The sequence below is a fragment of the Oenanthe melanoleuca genome, chromosome 12, assembly GCF_029582105.1.
Source record: "Oenanthe melanoleuca isolate GR-GAL-2019-014 chromosome 12, OMel1.0, whole genome shotgun sequence".
NCBI classification, from domain to species: Eukaryota; Metazoa; Chordata; class Aves; order Passeriformes; family Muscicapidae; genus Oenanthe; species Oenanthe melanoleuca.
In genome coordinates this window covers 16330502-16349848 of record NC_079346.1, presented here as the reverse complement: position 1 = coordinate 16349848, position 19347 = coordinate 16330502, and the positions used below count along the sequence as shown (strand labels likewise).

Below are 19347 nucleotides of genomic sequence, written 5' to 3'. Positions count from 1 at the left end.
TGCTCAGCCATGGGCACCCCAGGCCAGGCTGACCCAACTCATCACTATTTTATGATGCATGAGAAAGATAGGATTTCTTTGATTAAAAATAAAATAAAAATGATAAAATAATCAAACCCCGAACCAAGAAGCTGATCCATCCCGAGAGGAGGAGGAGGAGGCTGGCTGGCTCCTCTGACCAGCCTGTGGAGCTCGCCTGCAGCACAGCACTGCCCTCTCCCTCCCCAAAAACTAAACATCCCAGTTTAGGTAAACAGCAGATTAAATGTAAAAACTTAAACCATCGACTTCAGAAAGTCCCTTGAATTTAATTATTTTTAGGCTACCTTTCATGTTACGTCCTGTAGCTAGACACACGTGAATAGAAAAAACAGTACAGTTAGTGTTAAAGGCAAACAGCGGAGACCCAGAGTGCTACCCCAGTGCTGCCTGCTCCTCCCGACCCGGCCCGACCCGTCCCGACCCCCCTCCCCGCCCACCCCCGGCCCCGGCCGCAGCCCAGCCGCCGGGAAGGCGTCTTTGAGCCGAGAATTTTTTTTCTATGAATAAAATAAAACCAAAGCTTGTTAGGCAAAAATAAAACAAGTGTCCCCCCGAGTCCCGCGAGCGCTCCGGTGCAGCGGGTGCAGCCGGGGAGAGCCTGCTGGGGAGCGGGCTGGGGTTTGTGTTCCCGGCTGGCGAGGGGGCTGCCGGCCCACAGACAGCACCGGTGTGGAGCTGGAGGCCCCTTCTCCCCCGAGAGCCTCCCGTTTGTTAAGGGGGCACGTAGGGCGGTGGGGACCTGTACGGGGTCATGTTCTTCGGGCGGGAGCCTTTCCCCTCCATGGGTGCAGTGAAGGGGGGGGGAGGCTGGTAGGGCGGCGCGTTGGGGTCCTCGTCCCGCAGCGGCGTGTACTCCCCGATGGTGTCCTGGTTGAGCGGCGTGGTCTCCGGCATGCTCTGGTTGGGGTACTCTGGAGGGGGCAGTGGGGCTTTCTCCTCCTGGAGGATGAGGGGCATGCTGGAGGACGGTGGGGGCTTGGAGTCGTCCAGCTCGTCGGCGAAGATGATGGGCACGCCTTTCTTTATGAAGGTGGCCTGGTCTTCGATGGTCAGCTTGCCTTTCCTCTTCTTGCGGTAGCAGATCATGGCAATGATGCCAGCCACGAGCAGGATGGCGGCCACCACCACGGCAGGGATGACGGTGTGCAGGTACACATCGTCCTCGCTGCTCTTCTCAGGGTCTTTGCCTGCTGCCACCGTTGGCGTCGCCTCTGAGAACACCCTGCCATCCTTGGTCACGGGGACAAACTGGATGTGCCTGCAGCTGCCAGAACCAACCACAGACACATTCAGAGGTTTGAACTCAGGCTGCAGGACATTGGAGAAAGCTGCGCTCGGCCTGCCAGAGTCATCCGCAATTTTTTTGCTCAAAGTCCGGATCTGCTCCCGAGGGCAAGGCTCCAGGGGCAATGTGTTGTTGGTCCACTCCACTACGATGGAGCCTTTGCTGATGTCCTGCACTGTGATTGTGCTGCTGTTCCTGTCGCCAAATGCCAGAGCCAGCTTCTTCACCAGCATGATCTTCTTATGGATGTCATTCACTACTGCATTATGGTCCCCTTCCAGCCTGGCCTTGAACTTCACTGGAGACTTGTCCCCATGTGGGTGTTTGTGGACGTGGATTTCAAAAGCATCCACGGCAAAAAGCCCGCCCTTGTCGGTGGCATACATGAAGTACTCGTGCTTCCCGATGTGGTTGTGGTCTGGCATGCCATACATGAGCTGGCTGGTGCTATTGAACTGCACCCACGAATTCTCCTCGATCATCTGCTGTTCCTTCAGCTTCAAGGTCAGCTGCAGCTTGTCAGTGGTGGTGTCTTCCTTGTCATAGAAGGTATCTGACGGTATCTTAACCTCGAAGTAGGTGCCCTCCCAGGCATCGACCCTGTCGATGTGGTTGGTCAGCTTGGGCGGCTCGTTGGGCTCCCAGGGCCGGGGCAGCCCACTGGCCGTGGTGCGCACGCGGGACGGCGGAGAGGCCGTGGTCAGCTTGGAGATGGGGGATCTGGTTGTGCTGGGAGGCTTTGTGGGACGCGGCGTTTTGGGCCTTCGAGTCGGCCTTCGCGTTATTGCCGTGGAGGAATCTGTTGTGGACGGTGTGGCCGGCTTCAGGGTGGAGACTCTGGGTTTCTTGGTGGTGGTTGAGGGCGGTGTAATCACTGCCGTGGGCTCTACGTACCCGGGCATGGTGGGGCGAATCGGCACCAAGGCCGTGCCTGTGCCCTCTGCTACCCGGGTCGGCTGGATGGGCCCCAGCGTGGGCGTCTGGACAATGGGGCCTCTGGTTCTGATGGTGACCGTCGGCTTCCTCGGCAGCGGAATGGGCTCCCGGACGGGGGGAGCCATTGTCTCTGTGGGAGGCGCGATGGCAGGGGACGTTGGGGTGGGGACAATCCTGGTGGGTGGCTCCTGTGCAGCAGTGGTGGGCGGCCCAATGGCAGTCAGAGGTGTAGGGGTGGCGTTGATCTGACGCCGCATCCTCTTTGGGAGGTGAGGTTTCTTGTTAGCAATGTGCCAGCCAACAACAGGGTAGCCAAGGCGGGCAGACATGGTTCCTTCCTTAGCTGGAGCCTCCACCTTGCTGATGTTGGGGACACTGTTTTGGCTCAGGGAACATCCCAGTTTCCATGAGAGTAAGGCCCCGTTTTCCACCACCTTCTTTGCATTTCCTGGTCCAGCCATGAAGGCTGACATGTCAAAGAGTCTGTTATTTACAACAGGAACCAACTTCATGTTGTGAAGTTCCACCTCTGAAAAGCTTCTCATTCTGTTTAAGAGTTCAATCCTCTGCTTTGGTGTCATTTTTGTTAAGTCAGCATCCAGAATGACAGTCAGGATAGTGACGGGCTCTTCGGCGCCGCACACGAAGGGCGCGGTGTCACTTGTGTCCTGGACGGCCGCTCGCACCGACTGAGGCTCGCTGTGCTCTTCTTGATGGACCTCAACAGAGAACACGTTTGTGGTCTGTGGGATGTAGCTCCCGTTTGGGAAGGGCTGCAGAGTGGTCACCGAGATGTAGTGGACACCTTTGTCCGTGTCAAGGGGCAGCCCTTCCAGGGAGCTGCTCTCTGCATTCCAGTGCAACCAAGAAGGCAAGGAGTCCTTCCCAGCTTCTGAGATCTACCAAACAATAACAAAAAAAAAGCTTTTAGAAGTACAGCATTAGGACAGGTTCTATCAGCAGTAATGTTTAATTTCAAGGATTAAATAAAAAAATCTGAAATGTAACAACTGGGGAAGGAACATCCTGGCCAGAGCATGGCAGCCTTTGCCTCCTCCTCCACGTGTTAGCAAGGACAAGCTCTGCAGAGTGCCCTGGACCCAGAGCTTAAGGAGCCACAAGAGGTCATAAGTCCCACAAGGCCCCCTCGCCTGCAAGTGCTCCAACACTTGCTGTGCAACTGCCAAGCACAAGTGGTTCATTTTCTCTGAGGGCAGACGGGGAGTTTACATCATGGGGACAGTGACAAAGCTGAGATGAAGTTATGCTGTACAGCAGAGCTGATCCAACAACAGCCCTCTTCCCACTCCTTCCTCTCCCAGCTTGGCCATCTTCCTCCTTTCCTCACCCCATTACACCCTGCTCACCCTACATACATCAAGCCCACTGCTCCAGCAGCTCAGCACAACATGTATTTTTTCCACTTACTTTCAGCTTGTCCCACTGTCCCCAGAGCCAGGATGACCCAGAGGGGCCGGAAGCTGGCCAAGTATGGTTCTGAGTCTTTGGCCTGGCTGGAGCACACCAGCTCTCAACAAGCAGCAGGAAATCCTGAGAGCTACGTGGTGTTGTCCTGCTTTGCCAGAGGAACAGCAGCAGAGAATAAAGGAAGGGAGCAGACCCATTGTAATGGCCAGTGTGGGCAGGCAGGGATGGTTGCACACGGGCTGGGGAATTGCTGGTCATGACACAGGACAGCATGTCAGCCTGGCTTCACCCCAGGCTAGATAAAAATGAAGCATTTCACTTTCACATAATAACTTGCTGCTGCAAGGGAAGGCTTTGTCTCAGAGCACAGGCACCTCAGGACACCAACACACTCTTTACTACCTCTTCCAGCCCTTGGGACTCTGTCTCCTGCCCTGGGTTGTAGCTGAAGGTGGGTGCAAACCTCCAAACCCCCCAGTTCCCGGCAGCTGCCATCCCTCTGCTCTACAGCAGCACAGCTCAGGCTGCGCAGTGGAAAAGGTGATGTTGCAGCAGACCTTTCATGAGGGGTAGAAATGAGCCAAGACACAGACTTTCATATAACAACATGAAAAGGGACACAGTTTATTCTTCTTTACAGCTTAGCCATCCTGACTCTGACTACAGCAAGCTCCTGCTGTAGGGTCCAGCTGCAGACTCTGACTGCTGGCTATTTCCTGCTGGACTATGACTGCAAGTATTGGTTTGCACACTCTGACCCAGGCTTTCACCTAGCTCAGCTATGGCAGCAGGCTCTGACTCCATCAGACCCAGACTGACCTCACAGCAGATCTTTTACAGCACTCTCTTCCTTCTTTTGTTCTTCTTTGTGTCTCTCTGGATGGTTCCTTCTTCCTCAGGGCTCCTCTACCTCCTCAGGGTCCTCTTCCTCCAGGATCCCCCTGACCAGCCAACCCACCCCTTCTATCACACTTAGCTTTACTAGTCAGATGGGACCCATTAAGGGCAAGGCTATTCCTCTTCTTTGGTAGTTAGTACAACTCTGACTTACCAGGGGCAAGGCTGCCTTCCCTTCTTCTACACCTACAGAGTGAGGCTGCCAGCTCAGTGGACTGTGACATTTCCTAAGCTGTAGGTACTCCAGTGAGTAACCTGAGCTTCCTCACCTCCCAGGCCCGGGGGCATTTGGCAAATGCCCTGGCTGGGCTTTCCAGAACTCCACAGTCATTTCCCCCTGACAGTCAGAGGAAACAGGATGCTTTGGGGCTCACAGAGACACATTCAGCAGCCTGGTCCAGGGTCTGGGCTCACTGCAGTCCAACACAGAGCCAGGCTCTAGCTCCTGAAAGGGTTCTTTGGTTCTCTGCAGTTTTGTAAAGCTTGTAAGCATTTCATAATTTACCCAAATACAAAGCTGAGAGAGGAGCTTTGCAAGGAAACCTGCCTGGCAGGGGCATTCCCGCATCCAGCAGAACGTGCAGAGCTGGGGCTGGATAGCCAGACTGCAGGTCCTGCTGGGGAAAATCCCTGGATGGACAAGGAAGGATGCCTGGTGCTGCAGGGCTGGGCACAGAGAGTCCTGGGTGCCACTCCCACTGCCTGGCTGCAGGCAGGATTCAGGCAGCACCCTGTGGGTTTCAGCACACTGAAGGGTCTGGATGCACAGCTCTGTCAGAGTAACACAGGACCCAAAAGTCTTCTGGCAAGAGCAGCACAAAAAAGCTTTTGTGCAACAGCTACAGAGGATTTCAGCCATGATCACACAGGCAAAACTCTCATTCCTCTCCTCCATGAAGGACCAGCCCCACTTTCAGCCAGCCTAGACAAGCTAGAGAACACACGAGCCACATGCTGGGCAGAGCTTATAGGGCAGAGTTTAAAGCTCTCAGCACAGCTTTAGTTAACTCCTCACCAGCAGTATCCCAGAGAATTCAAATTTCCTGCTTACAACAGTTGGAAGAAGCTGTCCCAAGGGCCCTACACCTCAGCATATGCCACCATGCACCAGCATGTGAGCAGCCTTCTCCTGGGCCTTGCTGTGTACCCACGTGTCTGGCAGAGGACAGGGGGTTTTGGCAGGGCTGTGGCTGAGTTCACTCCTCCTCCACTGCAAGAACAGGAGCTGCTTTTAGCCCAGACATCCCAAAGGAAAGGCAGCCCTTCACCTGAGCTGGGCACAGGGAGCCAAGCCTCGCTCTTGCAGGAACAAAAGAATGAATTGTCCTTCCTTGGCATTTCTTCTGCCAAGAGAGAACAAAGGCATTGTCTGCTCCTGCCCAGCCAGAAGCACTGACCTGCCCCTGTCTTCCTTTAAAAAAGTGTAATTTCCTCACACCCTCTAAAAATCGAGGTGCCAGGATACTGCCCAGTATAATAAAGCATTTACAGTAGTATTTACAGGAGATGGATGGTCCCACTCTTTATCCTCTTGTGCCAAAATTAGCCAGTAACCTGCCCATTGTGGAGGATGGAGGGCTGGGCTGAGCACACTTAAAGAACAGAAACATAGGGAGCCAGGACAAAGCCACAGCATTATTGAGGCTTACACAATCAAGAAGAATAAAAACTTTAATAGTGAGTGGTTAAATTCACTCTGAATGTGTAATTTTGGGCTACATTTAGAACAAATCTTCCCCTTCTGTGCACTCTGCAAAAGCCCTTAATTACAGGATCACATACTCCACGCAGCTTTCCTGAGAGTCAGGTTTGCTGCTGCTGCCTCCTCCCTGGGCACTGGCATGACTTGAAGAGGAGACCTACAAGCAGCAGAAATTTACCCAGTCTCATGTCACAAGGTGATTCTTCCTTAAGTCATGTCTGCTCCACTTTTGACACTTCAGAAAGGTGGCTGACCCCACACACAGAAGTGATGGTGAGGGAGGCACAGGACAGCCTGAATATTCCTGCTAGAAAAATAATTTTTAACCCTACAGTTTACATGTAGGGCCCATGCTAGAACAGGAAACTGCAGCCAGACAGATTCACACCAAAAACTAGGCTCTCCTGAAAAACAAAAACAGGCCAAGCAATCACTGACTGGGATGACTTGTTCTAGCAGGGATGCTACAGTTGCAAAACATTTATAAACCTGCTTAAACTCAATTTAAAAAGAGCTGAGCTAGTTCAGCTGTATTCAGCCTGTGAGGAAATGTGGCCTGTTTCTAAAGGCTCTGCAAGAGATGATTAAGAAAATCAAATTTATGTGCATTACTCCTGTGAAACCTGCGCCTCCTCTGGGAAATCTTTGAGAAGCCAACAAGTCACAGGCATTCCATGTCTCTGCACTGCTTTAAACACAACAACTGACCTGATAGCAGGAATCATCCATGTTTCATGTGACAAAGGAAGAGCCCAGAAAGATTAGAGTAGATAAATAAAGCTGTTGTTATGATGGATAAAACTTGCTCCTAAACAAACTCTGACCAGTGGAGCCCTTGGCATGGATCTGTCCTGTCCACCATCACTGCTGTGTTTGCAGTGGTGCAAAACTGGGAGGAGGGAGACCTGGACTCTGTTCTAGCAATGTTTCCTTCAAATATTGCTTCAAAGGGTATTTGTAAAGGCTACACATAGTTAATGATTTGGGATCTCTGGTGTTCATGTTAAAAGTTTCCCAATTTTCTATGTATGTAGTATCAGCCTTAAGCCCTGCCATTTCCCTCAAGGGGTCTGGTTTCAAAATAACTCTTCAGTTACCCAAGTTAAAAAAAAAAAAAGGCTGTCTTTGTTTTTCCATTATTTGAGATAATTGTAAATGAATGCTTATCAGCTAAAGATTACACAAGCCTGGCACTATATCGAAGACCATTAAAAAATAAGCCATGACTGTGATTTTAAATACATACTGAGTGGTCTGGCTGGTTTTGAAGACCTTGTTCACAAAATCCTTCCAAATAGACATGGCCTGTTATTTTTAGGCCAGCCAAGAACAGCCAGCTCATGAAAGAAGATAGCTCAGTTTGACTTGTTTTTTTAAACTTGGATCTTAAAGCCCTGTAGCCAACAAGACAAAGATAAGCAAAGGAGCAGTGAACGAAACTGCTGCCTCGAGGGAATTCAGGCAAAAACTGCATTCTTGCCTTCAAGAGTGCCCTTTAATCCTCCAGGTATTTAGTCCTCCTCCTCCTGATGAATCCCCCGAAAAAGAGGCAGTGAGCCCTCTGCCAGGAGACAGGTACAGCAGGATCCTGCCACAGGTGAAATCTTCCCAGTCCTGGAAGGATCCGATGGGATCTACCCTGTCTGTGCTGACAGACCTGGGCAGCAGCAGCTGGGACTTGGCTCCTTCCAAACCAGTCCTAAAATCCCCTTGTCTGCTTCTGGGCAGTGAGCATGGAAAATCCTGCAGCTCTGCCAGATCTCCCACTGCCCCATTCCCCTCCCTGTGTCCAGCAGCTGCTGAGAGACAGACCCTGTGCCAGAGTTTTATCTGGGGTGTAATTACTGATGACAATTTACTGTAGCCAGACTCCTTCAGCATCACCCCAAAACACATGGCCAGCAGTGAGTATATCCAGCTGGGCCCTCCAGAAGGTGAGCTGAGCTGTGCCCAACCCACTGACCCAGCCAGTGTCACACAGAGTCTGCAGGCTCAGGCTTCTGCAAGCAATTAACCAGCAGGCAGGGGAAGAAAATGGAAATTCAAATGCAATTCAAATGCAAATATAACTGCAGAGAAAAGAGTCAAGCCTAAGCTGTTTGCCTAAGCCCAAGCTTCATCTTAACACCCTGCTAACACTGCAGCATGGGCAGGGCTGGCTGCAGAAGCAACAGGCAGCCTCAGCCCCAAATCAGATTCATGGGCAGGCAGATTCCCATTGCCTTGTCTCACACAACTTGGGGGAGGGTCACTGGTTTGAGATCCACCACAGTGCTGCCGAACTGTGGGCACTGCAATGAGCACAGCCAGATTGCAGTCAGGAGAAGTGATGGGCATGGGGCCTGCAGGCTCCAGCTCAGAGGACAGAGCCCTTTTTTTTGGGAGGTAGGCTCTGGATCGATCCTGGATCCAGCAGGTGCACTCCACCTGGCACAAAGGCTGCACTGTGCCTGCAGACCAAGTCCAGCAACCACAGCCCCAGCATGGGGGCATGATGCACTGGGTCATGGAATGTGATGGTGCAAGACAGGAGCTGGACACCCTCAGCCCACAACAGCTGCTAGAGCCTGCCAGAGTTCAAGTGTTTGGACAATGCTTTCAGACACATGGCCATTTTCCATGTTGTTCTGTGGTGGGCCAGGGCTTGGACTTGATGATCCTTGAGGGTTCTTTCTAACTGTGAATATCCTATGATTCTATGAAGCTGTGAACCTTTGGAGGCTCCCTGCCAGGAAGGATGGCCTCTGTGCATCTGGGAGAGGTGTGAAAGTGCCTCCAACCTCACTCCCCACCTCCTTTCCTCAAACACAACAGAACTGCAAGCCAGGACAGGCCATGCCTAGAAACACAAGGCCCAGAGAACAGTGGTCTGCCCCTCCCCAAGGAGGATGGGCACCTCTCAGAGCCTTCTGCTCACTGGGCACAGCTATGGTGCTGCTGCAGTGCTGTGCTATGGGAAAGCTCAGGCTGCAGAAAGGGAAGATGTGCTGGCACAGCGAGAGGCAGGACTTGCAAGGCAGATGCTTCCCTGTGGAAGGGACTGTGATACCCAAAAGCCCTGGCAGGTATCCCCAGCAGACACTGCTCCTCTGGGCTGCTGTGTACCTTGCACAAAAGGCCCAGGAACTCATGGACACAACCAAGCTGCTCCAGGACACTTCATGCAAATGCCTCTGCCTCTGGAAGTCTAAAAACAGCCCAGAGACTCGACTGGCTTTCAGAAGTACATCAGTGTCCCAAGCCTCCATTACCAGCAGGAGCTCACCACCTCTGTTCAGAGCTAAAAGCTACATAAGAACAGGTGGTAGTTGGTGCTTCCTTTGTGCACAGGTAGGTCAGGAGGGTTGAACTAACCCCACATTTTGGTTGGTCCCAGCCAAAGCCCTGAAAAGTCTTTCCTGTATGTCTCCATGCACTGAAGCTGTTGCTTTAGAAAAACAAATCAAACCCAGCCTAGAAAGCTGATCTAAGGGGGAATAAGGCTTGCAGAGGCCACATCACTGGCCCTGGCCCTCATTTTCCAGGTTCAAATTTCAGCCTCTGAAGAACCAGGTAGCAAAGCTACTGGAAGTAGCTGCTCTTTTATGTGCTCATGAAAACCTGAATGAGAAGTGTACGTGTCTCCTGCTAATCTGCATTTTCCAGCCATTCAAGGAGCGAGTGAAGCCTCACACACAAAAAGCAGCCCCCCTTCTCTGCAGATGGGGGTGTAGGGCTGTGCTGAGGGCCCAGCCTGCCTTCCACACGAGCTGGGCTTTGTCTGACCACCAGTGAAATGGCTCCGCACGGTGCAGGCTGAGCGGCTACGCCCCGCTCATGCCACCCTCGCATACTCCTGCCATGACAGCTTCTTTTCCAGATGCGCCTCTGTGCTGGCTATAAGGACACCATTCAGCGTCCCACTCTGCCTGGGCAAGGGAACACAACAGCTGTTTCACTGGGAGGTCACTACAAAACATTGAGTGTCCCAAGAAATCCGCCTTTCATCGGTCCATGCAAGCAGCTTGGAAGGGTTTGTTTAGCCTTATTGTTGGAGTGGGAAGGCGCAGCCCGCCCGCGCCAGGGCCAGGGTCAGCATGGGCTGCCCACACCCTGCTTTATCCCTTGTCCGGGGGGCGAGCACAGGGCAGGAAAAGCCTCAAACAGCTTTAAAAAAAAAAAGTCTGGTTGGGCTCTTCTTTCAGCATGACTTTTTATAAGTGAAAGGCCAAAGGGAAGCAAAAATACCACAAAGCAGGGATGCCAAGTGCTGGGGGTTTAATGCTGCCACCGCACAGCTAACCAGCCCTGGCAATTTATTCCTGCCATCAGCAGATTGCTGGAAAGCTGGCTTTCAAGAGCATGGCAAGGAAAAGCAGACCGGATCTTGCAGTCTCAGGTCTGCTCCTTCACAGGATTCTCATTATCTTCACATTCCTCTGTCTCCCTGGATGCACAGAGCAACAACCTGTAAGAGCAGGACAAAACAAGGAACTTCCCAGCCTGTCTGAAAAGCCAGTTTATAATTAGATCGAGTCACATTTTCCACTCCTCCAAATTCAGAGCTTGTTACTAAGCGTGCACTGAAAATGCCAAATTCTCTGACTCGGTCTCACTGCAGGAAAAAGATAAGCGTCCCCCCTGCCTCCCTGCAGAAATCTTATCAGCTCATCTTATCACTCAGATTGGAACCAAGCAAAGCTCTGCCCGAGTCTTCCTTTGCCTGGACCTGTTCCAGGCACTGCCATTTATCCCCGTGTGCTCGCCTGTAAATAGCGGCTGTTGCACCTCCCAGTTAGTCCAGGAAAACCAGAGACCCCAGGGGGAGGTGAAGCTCAAATGCCTTGACACAGAGAGCCTTTTAAGATACCCAGCTTGATGACACAGCCCCTTGGGAGTGCTCTTTGCTTCTCTTCTTCCTTTGAGAAATGCCATTTTAATAAATTTCACATTCAGGATCATTGCAAGAGGAAAAAAAAAAAAAAACCAGTATTTTGTGGTTTTCTTCCCTGAAAGCAAGTGTGTCCTGGCACTGCAGGCAGGCTGCCAACATCCAGCCCTTGGCTTTGGGGTTGGAACAGGACTGAGGTAAGCACAGCCCTGACAGTAGATACCCATGTCAGGACTCCTGCAACCCAATCTCTGCGGATCCTCTTTATAAATCAAGGTCCCTGACATCTGATGAGAGCAAAGCTGTTCAATAAAACCCACTTCAGCAGATGGCAAATAGAACAACCATTGGAAACTCAGCCTCCTGCTTGGAAAGTTCAGTGGTAGACTTGGCAGTGCTGGGTTAATGGTTGGGCTGGATAATCTAAAAGGTATTTTCCAACCTAAACAACTCAGTGATTCTATGAAAGCAAGACTCCCTTTTTCCCAGATGGATATCCAGTCTCTGATAACCTCCGTAGCTGCACTGTGTAATTTATCTGAGTGAATTCTGTTGTTCCAATCACTTTCCCACCAGCTATGTTTGCTCACAGAGACAGCTTCTCAGGGCCTCTGCTACGTGTTTTACCTGTCTTCCCAACAAAACCCTGGTGAAACCGTGCACTTCAAACCTCAAAATATTCAGGGGCAAAGACACAGCTGGGAATGCTCACCTGAGCTGCTCAGCATTGGCTACAAACCCATGTATCTGCTCTGTGGGATCCATCCCACACCAGCACTGAAGGCAGGTCAGCAGTTTACCTGACCTTCAAAGAAAGACTCAGCAAATCTCCTGCTCTGGCAGGGATGTGCCTTGGGAAGCAGTACACACCAGAAGTTTCTCTCCTTCCAGCATGCTTTATAGATCCATCTTTAAACAAGTTATTTAATAGTGTCTCTGTGTAGTGTAGGTATATGCATTTAGGATATCAGGCTGTGCAAGGGCTCAATTCCTTGTGGGTGGTGTATTCTTACCCTGGCTGGTGGGATGAGTGGAGAGCCATGTCTGGCAACAGCCACCACCCCAAATCATGCACCTCACCTTTTGTCCTCATCTGGGACTCAACAACTGGAAGCAGCAAATATTGGATATTTCAGCTGATAGGAAGATGTCCAAACCAAAGCAAAGCAGACATGGAAAAGCAAACAATTGTAGGATATATCAAACAAGATTATTTATAGAAGAGAAAAGGAAGTTTTGATGCTTTTATAAAAGGTTCTGGTAAAATTTCATCTGGAATGCTTTGTAATGCTGTGGTCATGCAAACATAAGAAAAATAAACTCAGGCTAGGGGAGGTGCAGAAGACAGCTGCAAAGTTGAGGGGAAGGAAAGAAAGCTTATTTTATGGGAAAGACTAAAGAGGTTGGCTTGTTTAACCTAATAAAATCAAGATGGGGAATATGCCTGTCACCTATAAATACATAAGGGAAGTAAATATTATGAAGGTAGAATTGATTTAGGCTAAAGGGCAGCACATACAAATATTTCTAGCCATTTCTAAATTTAGGCTAGAAGCTGCATTTTTAATCAGAGCAGCCAAATTCTGGAGCAGCTTCAAATAGAAGTGGCAGGAACAGGAAATCCAACTGGTCTTTGACGGGAGCATGATCTGTTCTTTGACAGGACACAGCTGAGAGGTAACAGGTCAGACTCCAAACAGTCCTCAGTGGAAATGGGGTTAAGGAGATGATGACTGGTGAAGGTGCCAGGACTAATGCCCATGTTTGCTCTGTCCTAGCCAGCCTCTGCTAGGAGCCAGTGGCAACCCACCCACACATTGTCTGTATGATACAGGGAAATTGGGTGTTTTAACCCAAACCTTGTAAAAATACCAATGTTTTGGTGTCAAATGTGACAGAAAGGGCTGCAACATGCTTTTTAGGAAGGTACAGCAAGGAATTTTAACTTCCAGCCACCCCCAGACAGCAGGAGAGCAGTCTTACAGCCAGAAGCCCTGCTGCAGTGAGGAAGCTAGAGGACAGCATCTGGACTGACCTGCTGCCAAATCCAGCAGCTGGAATACCTGCAAGCTCCTGCTGCTTTTCAGAGTACATGACACTGCCTAACCAAGGCACTTGCTTGGGAACACAAGGCACAGGGGAAGGGCATTTCCACAGCCCCTGTGCTTTGCAGGCAGCTGCCTCTGAGCAATGTGGAAACACACTCTGAAATTAAGACACATGGTTGTTTTTCACTTCTTTTCTCTGCAGCTTGAGCCCATTCAAATAAGCTTGCTTTTGTCCTTAGCCATAAAATCTCACCTGTTGTTGAGCAGCTTTGGGGGTGGCAGGAAAGGCTGGGGACTGCTCCCAGGAGCACATACCTGACTGTGCAGGAGTGCGTGCCTGCAGGGCACTCCTCCACCACGCTGCACATGCCTGGCGTTGTTTCCATCCCACAGCCCAGTTTGCAGAGAAAAGTATTTTGTCTACAGCTGGCTGGAATCTGCTAACAAGCAGGGAGAGGATCTGAGAAGGAGCTTCAAGGCTATCCCTACCACAATCCTAGAAATAATCAGTGGGAATCATCTAGAAATGAAGCAATCACACTTTCTGCAGGCTCCAGTGGAGTCTAGGGACAGCAACTGTCAGCATTTTTTTAAAAAATAAAAAATTGTAGACAATTTATTTGAAATTTAAAAGGAAAAAATATAGGTAATCATATCTCATTGCAAACCTTGCTCCATCTCAGAAGGCACAGCCCTTATTCTTTCTTAGCAGGGTTTAAGTACGCTAGAGACTAAGATGCAGAAGTATTATGCTTTTACTGCTCCAGCTGAGAAATACCAGGCAGCCTGAGAAAAAGACCAGAGCAATCTGTCCTGAGAAACAAAACAAAATGCACCCTAGCACCCAAAATTGCCTACGCAGTTCTCACTAGCCAGGAATTAAATCCCCATAGCAAAGGTCAGCTGTGCTCAGCAGCCAACATGCATTCTCTGCAAGGAGGGCCCCTACAGAGACAGCAGCTAAGTGAGAGCCTGCTGCACTTTTAAAATCAATTTCAAGGTGAACAGATGCAACATGCACTCGGGTAAACCCAGGGATAAGCATGAAAATTGCTCCCAGAGTTTGTTAACTACACACATCCAGCAGCTGCTGGGTCCTGCTGCAGCCCAGTCCATTCCAGGCTTTCTGGGTGTGTTGGTTTTGGTCAACATAGCAGAGATATAATTTGAAGCCATCAGTGGGGTGGAAATAATCCATCAGTATTTTCCTGCATCTACTTGGGCTATCACAGATGACTTTTGTGCCAGGAAAAAATGACAGAGGAAGCTGTGGTATTATATAAATACTGACACTTATTCTTGCCATCAAAGCAGCTACTAGACAACACCAGAAAAAGCTACTTGGATGCAAAATCCCAAACCAAAGTTACCATTTCTGTAACATGAGACCTGGTGCTCACCACAGGCTCTGGAAGCCCAGTGCTGTACAGGTGCCCTGTGCTCTGAGCACAGGCTGTGGGTGAGGCTGGCAGGGACCTGGCCATGGGTGAGCTCAGAGTCACTGAGAGCAGCCTGGCTCCTTCCCCTGTGGCCAGGGGCTCACCCACTGCCCTCCTCCCCCTGTCTGACCCTCTGTCCATAACAGCTGCATCCTTCAGATTTTCTGCCCATCCTGGCACATCGTGGTCTGGCACCCTTGCTGGAGCCAGCAGGATCACATATCAGGACTGGGATTACTGTGTGACTGTACACAGAGATAAACCAAACCTGCCTTCAAGCACAAACCGAGATGTCAGACTTGCTCTTGACTTGCTCTCCATCTCTCTCTGATCTCCCAAGACACACCAGAAGCTTGTCTTTTTATAATGCTACACATTGCTCTTTGAAAAGAAATCCTGAGACTGGAAGGCAATTCTGTTTTTTAAGAAGAGAATTTTCTGAATTCCATGTGATTCAAGACAACTCTTCCAGGAAAGGACTAAGGATGAGCATACCTGTGTTTGGCCATGTTCCTACCTTCCTCTGGGCTATTTTAACCCTCTCCTGCACTCAGGACTGATTCCTAAACTCAGTTGTCAGGTCCTTGCAGTGCCAGTGGCATGAGTTGAAGTCAGATAAGGGGAAAGGCTACCATCTTTCCCAAGGGAATTCAGGGGCAAGGTCAGTGACAGTGTCACAGGGAGCCCAAAGCCCTCCTGGCAGGACAGGGTCTGTGTCTGGCAATGTTTTGTTACCACAGTGAAGCAAACTCCCCAAGCCTGAGCAGCAGTCCCAGGGAATCCGTGGCTCCCCAGACCCCATGGCAACATCTCCTCATGAATGTGCCCATCGTTCCAGGGGCAGAGCATCTCATAGTTCAAATACAGCCAAGAAACCCAATTAGTCATTCCTGAGAAGTCTTCTCTGTTACAGAAGAGAGAAACTTTGCAATGAGGGGAGACTAATTTTTTATAAAAATCCTTCTCCTGTAATCCTACAGAACTGTAAGACTGCTTCCCAGCCACCCTGACGACCCAGCCCGTTAGTGGGGTGACTCGCCTTGACCCCATGAATAGAACTGAAAGCGATCTTGGGAATGGTGTTTCTCACCTGCACAGCCTCTCCATTGGCAGCGATGAGGTCGGTGGGGATGGAGGCTCTGAAGTAGCGCCCCACCACGGCAGAGCTGTCGGGAATGCCCACCACAGCCGGCACGGCCTCGCGCAGCTCCGGCAGCGCCGAGTGCATGGACGCCTCCAGCTGGTTCTCCCAGTCCCGAACCACCTCTGCCGGCTCGCTGGGCCAGTGGCACTGAGCAGAGGCTGCCAGCAGCAGCACGGGGAGCCAAGTCCTCCCCAGGACAGGGGCTTGCAGGAGGCATCCAACAGTCATTCTTCCCAGCAGCCTTGGCAATGGTGCTCCAGCTGGAAAGGGGATCAAAGGGAATCTGCAGGCACCACAGCACAGGCAGGGGATCCACCAGTCCTTCACAGCAGCCTCATCCTAGGAGTCCTGGGAACCTGGTTAGACATAGGGAATCCAATCAGCACATTAATTAAGATACTCAAGCCAGACAGTCAATTCACAGTGACCTTGCAATGGGCAGTGGGCTACTGGTCATGTTACTCTCTGTGCCTCAGCTTTTGATTTAACTGCAAGTTACCACAACCATTAGAGAGCACGAGAGCTTCTCAGCTCCTCTTCTGATATACAGCATCTCCAAAGAAACAAGATCCTCCTGCTTTAACATGCACACAGCCATGTGTCTGCTACTCTGGAGACACAGCATCCTGAGATAGCCACAGGTAGGGAGACAGGGGAGATAAAACCAAAGCTGAGACTGAGCACAATACTAACAGTTGACCTTTGGAGGCAAGCTGAAGCCAGGCTGGAGTATCAGTGGATTTAAATGCCAGTTACCCAGTAGGAAAGACACCAAGAAACCTCTGGAAGTCCAAAGCTGCCATTCAAATGGCTTGGCACATGACAGATGTTTCTGCTCCCCTGACCCATAAGCCTGGTTTGCAAGCCAGGTCTCCTTTCAAGTCCAGCTTTTTGTGTTAGTGTGTTCAGAGTTGATCTGGGGGCCTGCAATATGCAGCCCCAAATCAGACTGGAGTGAGCTATGAACACACAGTGTTTTATGCTGCCATCCACTTCTCTCCTGCTTGCACAGCTCCCATACTCTGCCAAGACACATCTCCAGCTCTCCCTCACTTTGTTTTTTGTTCTTTCACTTCCTCCCCCATTACTCCCACTTCCCTGGATCTCCCTTTGTACCTTTGGCCATTGTTTCCTTTGCTTCCCCAGCTGCTTCTCCCTCCAGACTGCATTCAGCCACAGGAGAGTCAAAGATCTGCACTACCATGTTCCTCTTCACAGACTGCTTGCAGGAGACCAATGAATTTGTGGAATGGGACAGAGCCATTTGGGAGCCAGGGAAGTCATACTGCCCACTCTGGTATCCCAGTTTGCAGCCAGCACTGCTCCTGGTAACTAATCTGCAGTAATGAGTGGAATGGTGGGTTACACAGGTGGCAAGATAGACACACACACACATCAAGGAGATGTTGTTCAATGTCAGGAGCACACAAGACTGGGTTCCCTAATGCCTTGAACCAACTCCTTTTTCCCAGGCTGAAAGAGAAGTGGCTCCAAATTCCCAGAGCAAACCAGTACATCTTCTAACCACTGGCTTCCAGTCTGATTTATTTTAGCCTGTTCTGTCTGCACCATATGATGCACATCAGACTGTCCCAAGAGACTCTGGAGCCAGTCCAGGGTGTGGGAAGGGAAATCCCACTGCTTCTTGCCCTTGCAGAGCTCCTGGAGCACTGCTCACTGTGCTGTGGCCAGGCAGGGTGCATTGCCCACCAGAGCCTTGTAGAAGCAGGCAGAAGGTCTGCCCATGCAGGCACCCAAACCCAAGGCTACCACAGCAGGCTCTAGGAATAACAGGTGACATAAGGTTTGGTTGCTCACCCTAAAGCCTGAGCTCTAGAGAAGCTGAGAGGCAGCGTGTAAGGACCTGCACATCTGCAGCCCTCAATGGGCCTTTCACAATAAACCCCACACAGAGAAGGGCTGACACCTCCCAGCCCAAGGTAATGGGCCCAGGGCACAGCTGCAGCCAGCACAGAGGGCTGTGGGTAGTAGGAATTAGGAGCTGAATGCAATAACCTCTGGCTACAGGATCCACGAGGCAAATACCTGACCTGACCGCTGTTTTGTGGAGAACCTGTCTCCGTGAAAAGCAGAAGAGACAGCAGAGGTAGGATAACATTGCAGGGAACCACAAGGCAGATGGGAGGATGCCTGCTAAGAAGGTCAGTGCCACAAAAAAGCCCACTCCCTGCTGCTCTTGTGCTTCCAACTGTCTGAGCTGACTGGGAGGGGAATACACCAGATGAAACAAGAAAGGTGAAGCCAGGCTCTTCCCAAAGGCAAAGGAACACAGACCCATAAAATCTGCTGAGTTGGGACTCATCAGGATGATCAAGTCTAACTTCTGGTGCTGCACAAGACCTCAAGAATCCCACCATGTGCCTGAGAGCCTTGCCCAAATGCTTCTTGAGCTTTATCAGCCATGGGGCTGTGATCATTCCTTGGGGAGCCCATTCATTGCCACGCCACTCTCTGGGTGACAAACCACCAGCACAGGATGGTCTTCACTCAGAGAGAACTGCCTGAGCTGCTTTTCCAGAGTTTATCCTCAGGAAGTGACTGCTGGGTAAGGACAAGTCACAATCCCTATAGGACACATCTCTCCTGCTAGTTCCCTGTGTGGTCAGAGGAAGATCTGACACACTGCAATTGATTTCAGATGAGCAGAGTCATCTCAGCAGGTAAATGAGTAGCACAGTAGATGTCTGGTGGAGAACACTCAACAGACCATGTGAAGGAGCTACAGAGATGATGCAGACACCAGCAAGAGGTCCTGAGGAAGACACTGCTCATCACAGTGGGAAATCAGGGGACTCTGTCCTTGCACTGTGCCTTAAAAAGCTGAAAGAACTACCTTCACCCTCCCTGGAGCATGGACACTGCAGTGGTGCAGTGGAGCTACATCTCCTGAAACCTGCTCATTGGAAAGTCCTGATGCATATGGCAAGCACAGGCAGGACCAGACACTTGGGGGAGGAGTGTGGCAGCAGCCCTGTGGCTGCCATGGGGCCAAGATGCTATCAAGGAAACGTGGCTGCCTCTCACTGCTGCACTGAGTATCTATACCTGGGTAGAGGAGAGACACCCCAAACACACAGTGTGCCACTTCACAAAGCTGTGAAAACACCTGGAGAGGTGCTTCAGGCCAGTCCCTGCCCTGTCACACTGCAGTGGAGCTCGTGCATGAGTGTGGAACAACTCTGTGCCGCTCAGCCAAATGACGTGATCCAGCCTGGGGTGTTTTTGTTGGATGGAGAGGAGCATATGGGCAGAAAGGAGCTGGTTCTTGGTATCTGTGGTGAGCAGGAGAGGAAGATGAAGTCATCACCTATTTCAGAAACATTTATCAAAGGAGTCAACAAACACTGCCCAGTATGTGCCCCTCAGCCCAACAACTGGCCATTATGTGACACTTGCAGGTTGCAAATTCAGAGTTTCATTTTAGGGTAACTACAGAAAAACAGGCTCAGCATAAAGGAGTGGAGTACACAGGAGGTATAGGAGGAATTCAGTAGCTGATAACAAAGAACAAACAGAAGAGCTGAGAACAAACTTG

General features: G+C 50.7%; 1 protein-coding gene across 7 annotated transcripts in view; it reads right to left on the bottom strand.

Annotated features, from left to right (window-relative positions):
* Positions 1–288: 288 nt before the first annotated feature.
* Positions 289–19347, bottom strand: part of DAG1 (dystroglycan 1) — a 49679-nt gene continuing 30620 nt past the window's right edge. For 6 of the 7 annotated variants that reach the window (XM_056501307.1, XM_056501308.1, XM_056501310.1 and 3 more), the window contains exons 2-3: positions 15738–16147; positions 289–3162 (exon numbers count right to left, since the gene is read on the bottom strand). In XM_056501307.1, coding sequence (XP_056357282.1) covers positions 754–3162; positions 15738–16019 — 2691 coding nt within the window. In that variant the 5' untranslated portion in view covers positions 16020–16147 and the 3' untranslated portion in view covers positions 289–753. Of the gene's footprint in view, positions 3163–15737; positions 16148–16907; positions 16926–19347 lie in introns of those variants that run through there. The other variant, XM_056501312.1, reaches the window with a different exon arrangement.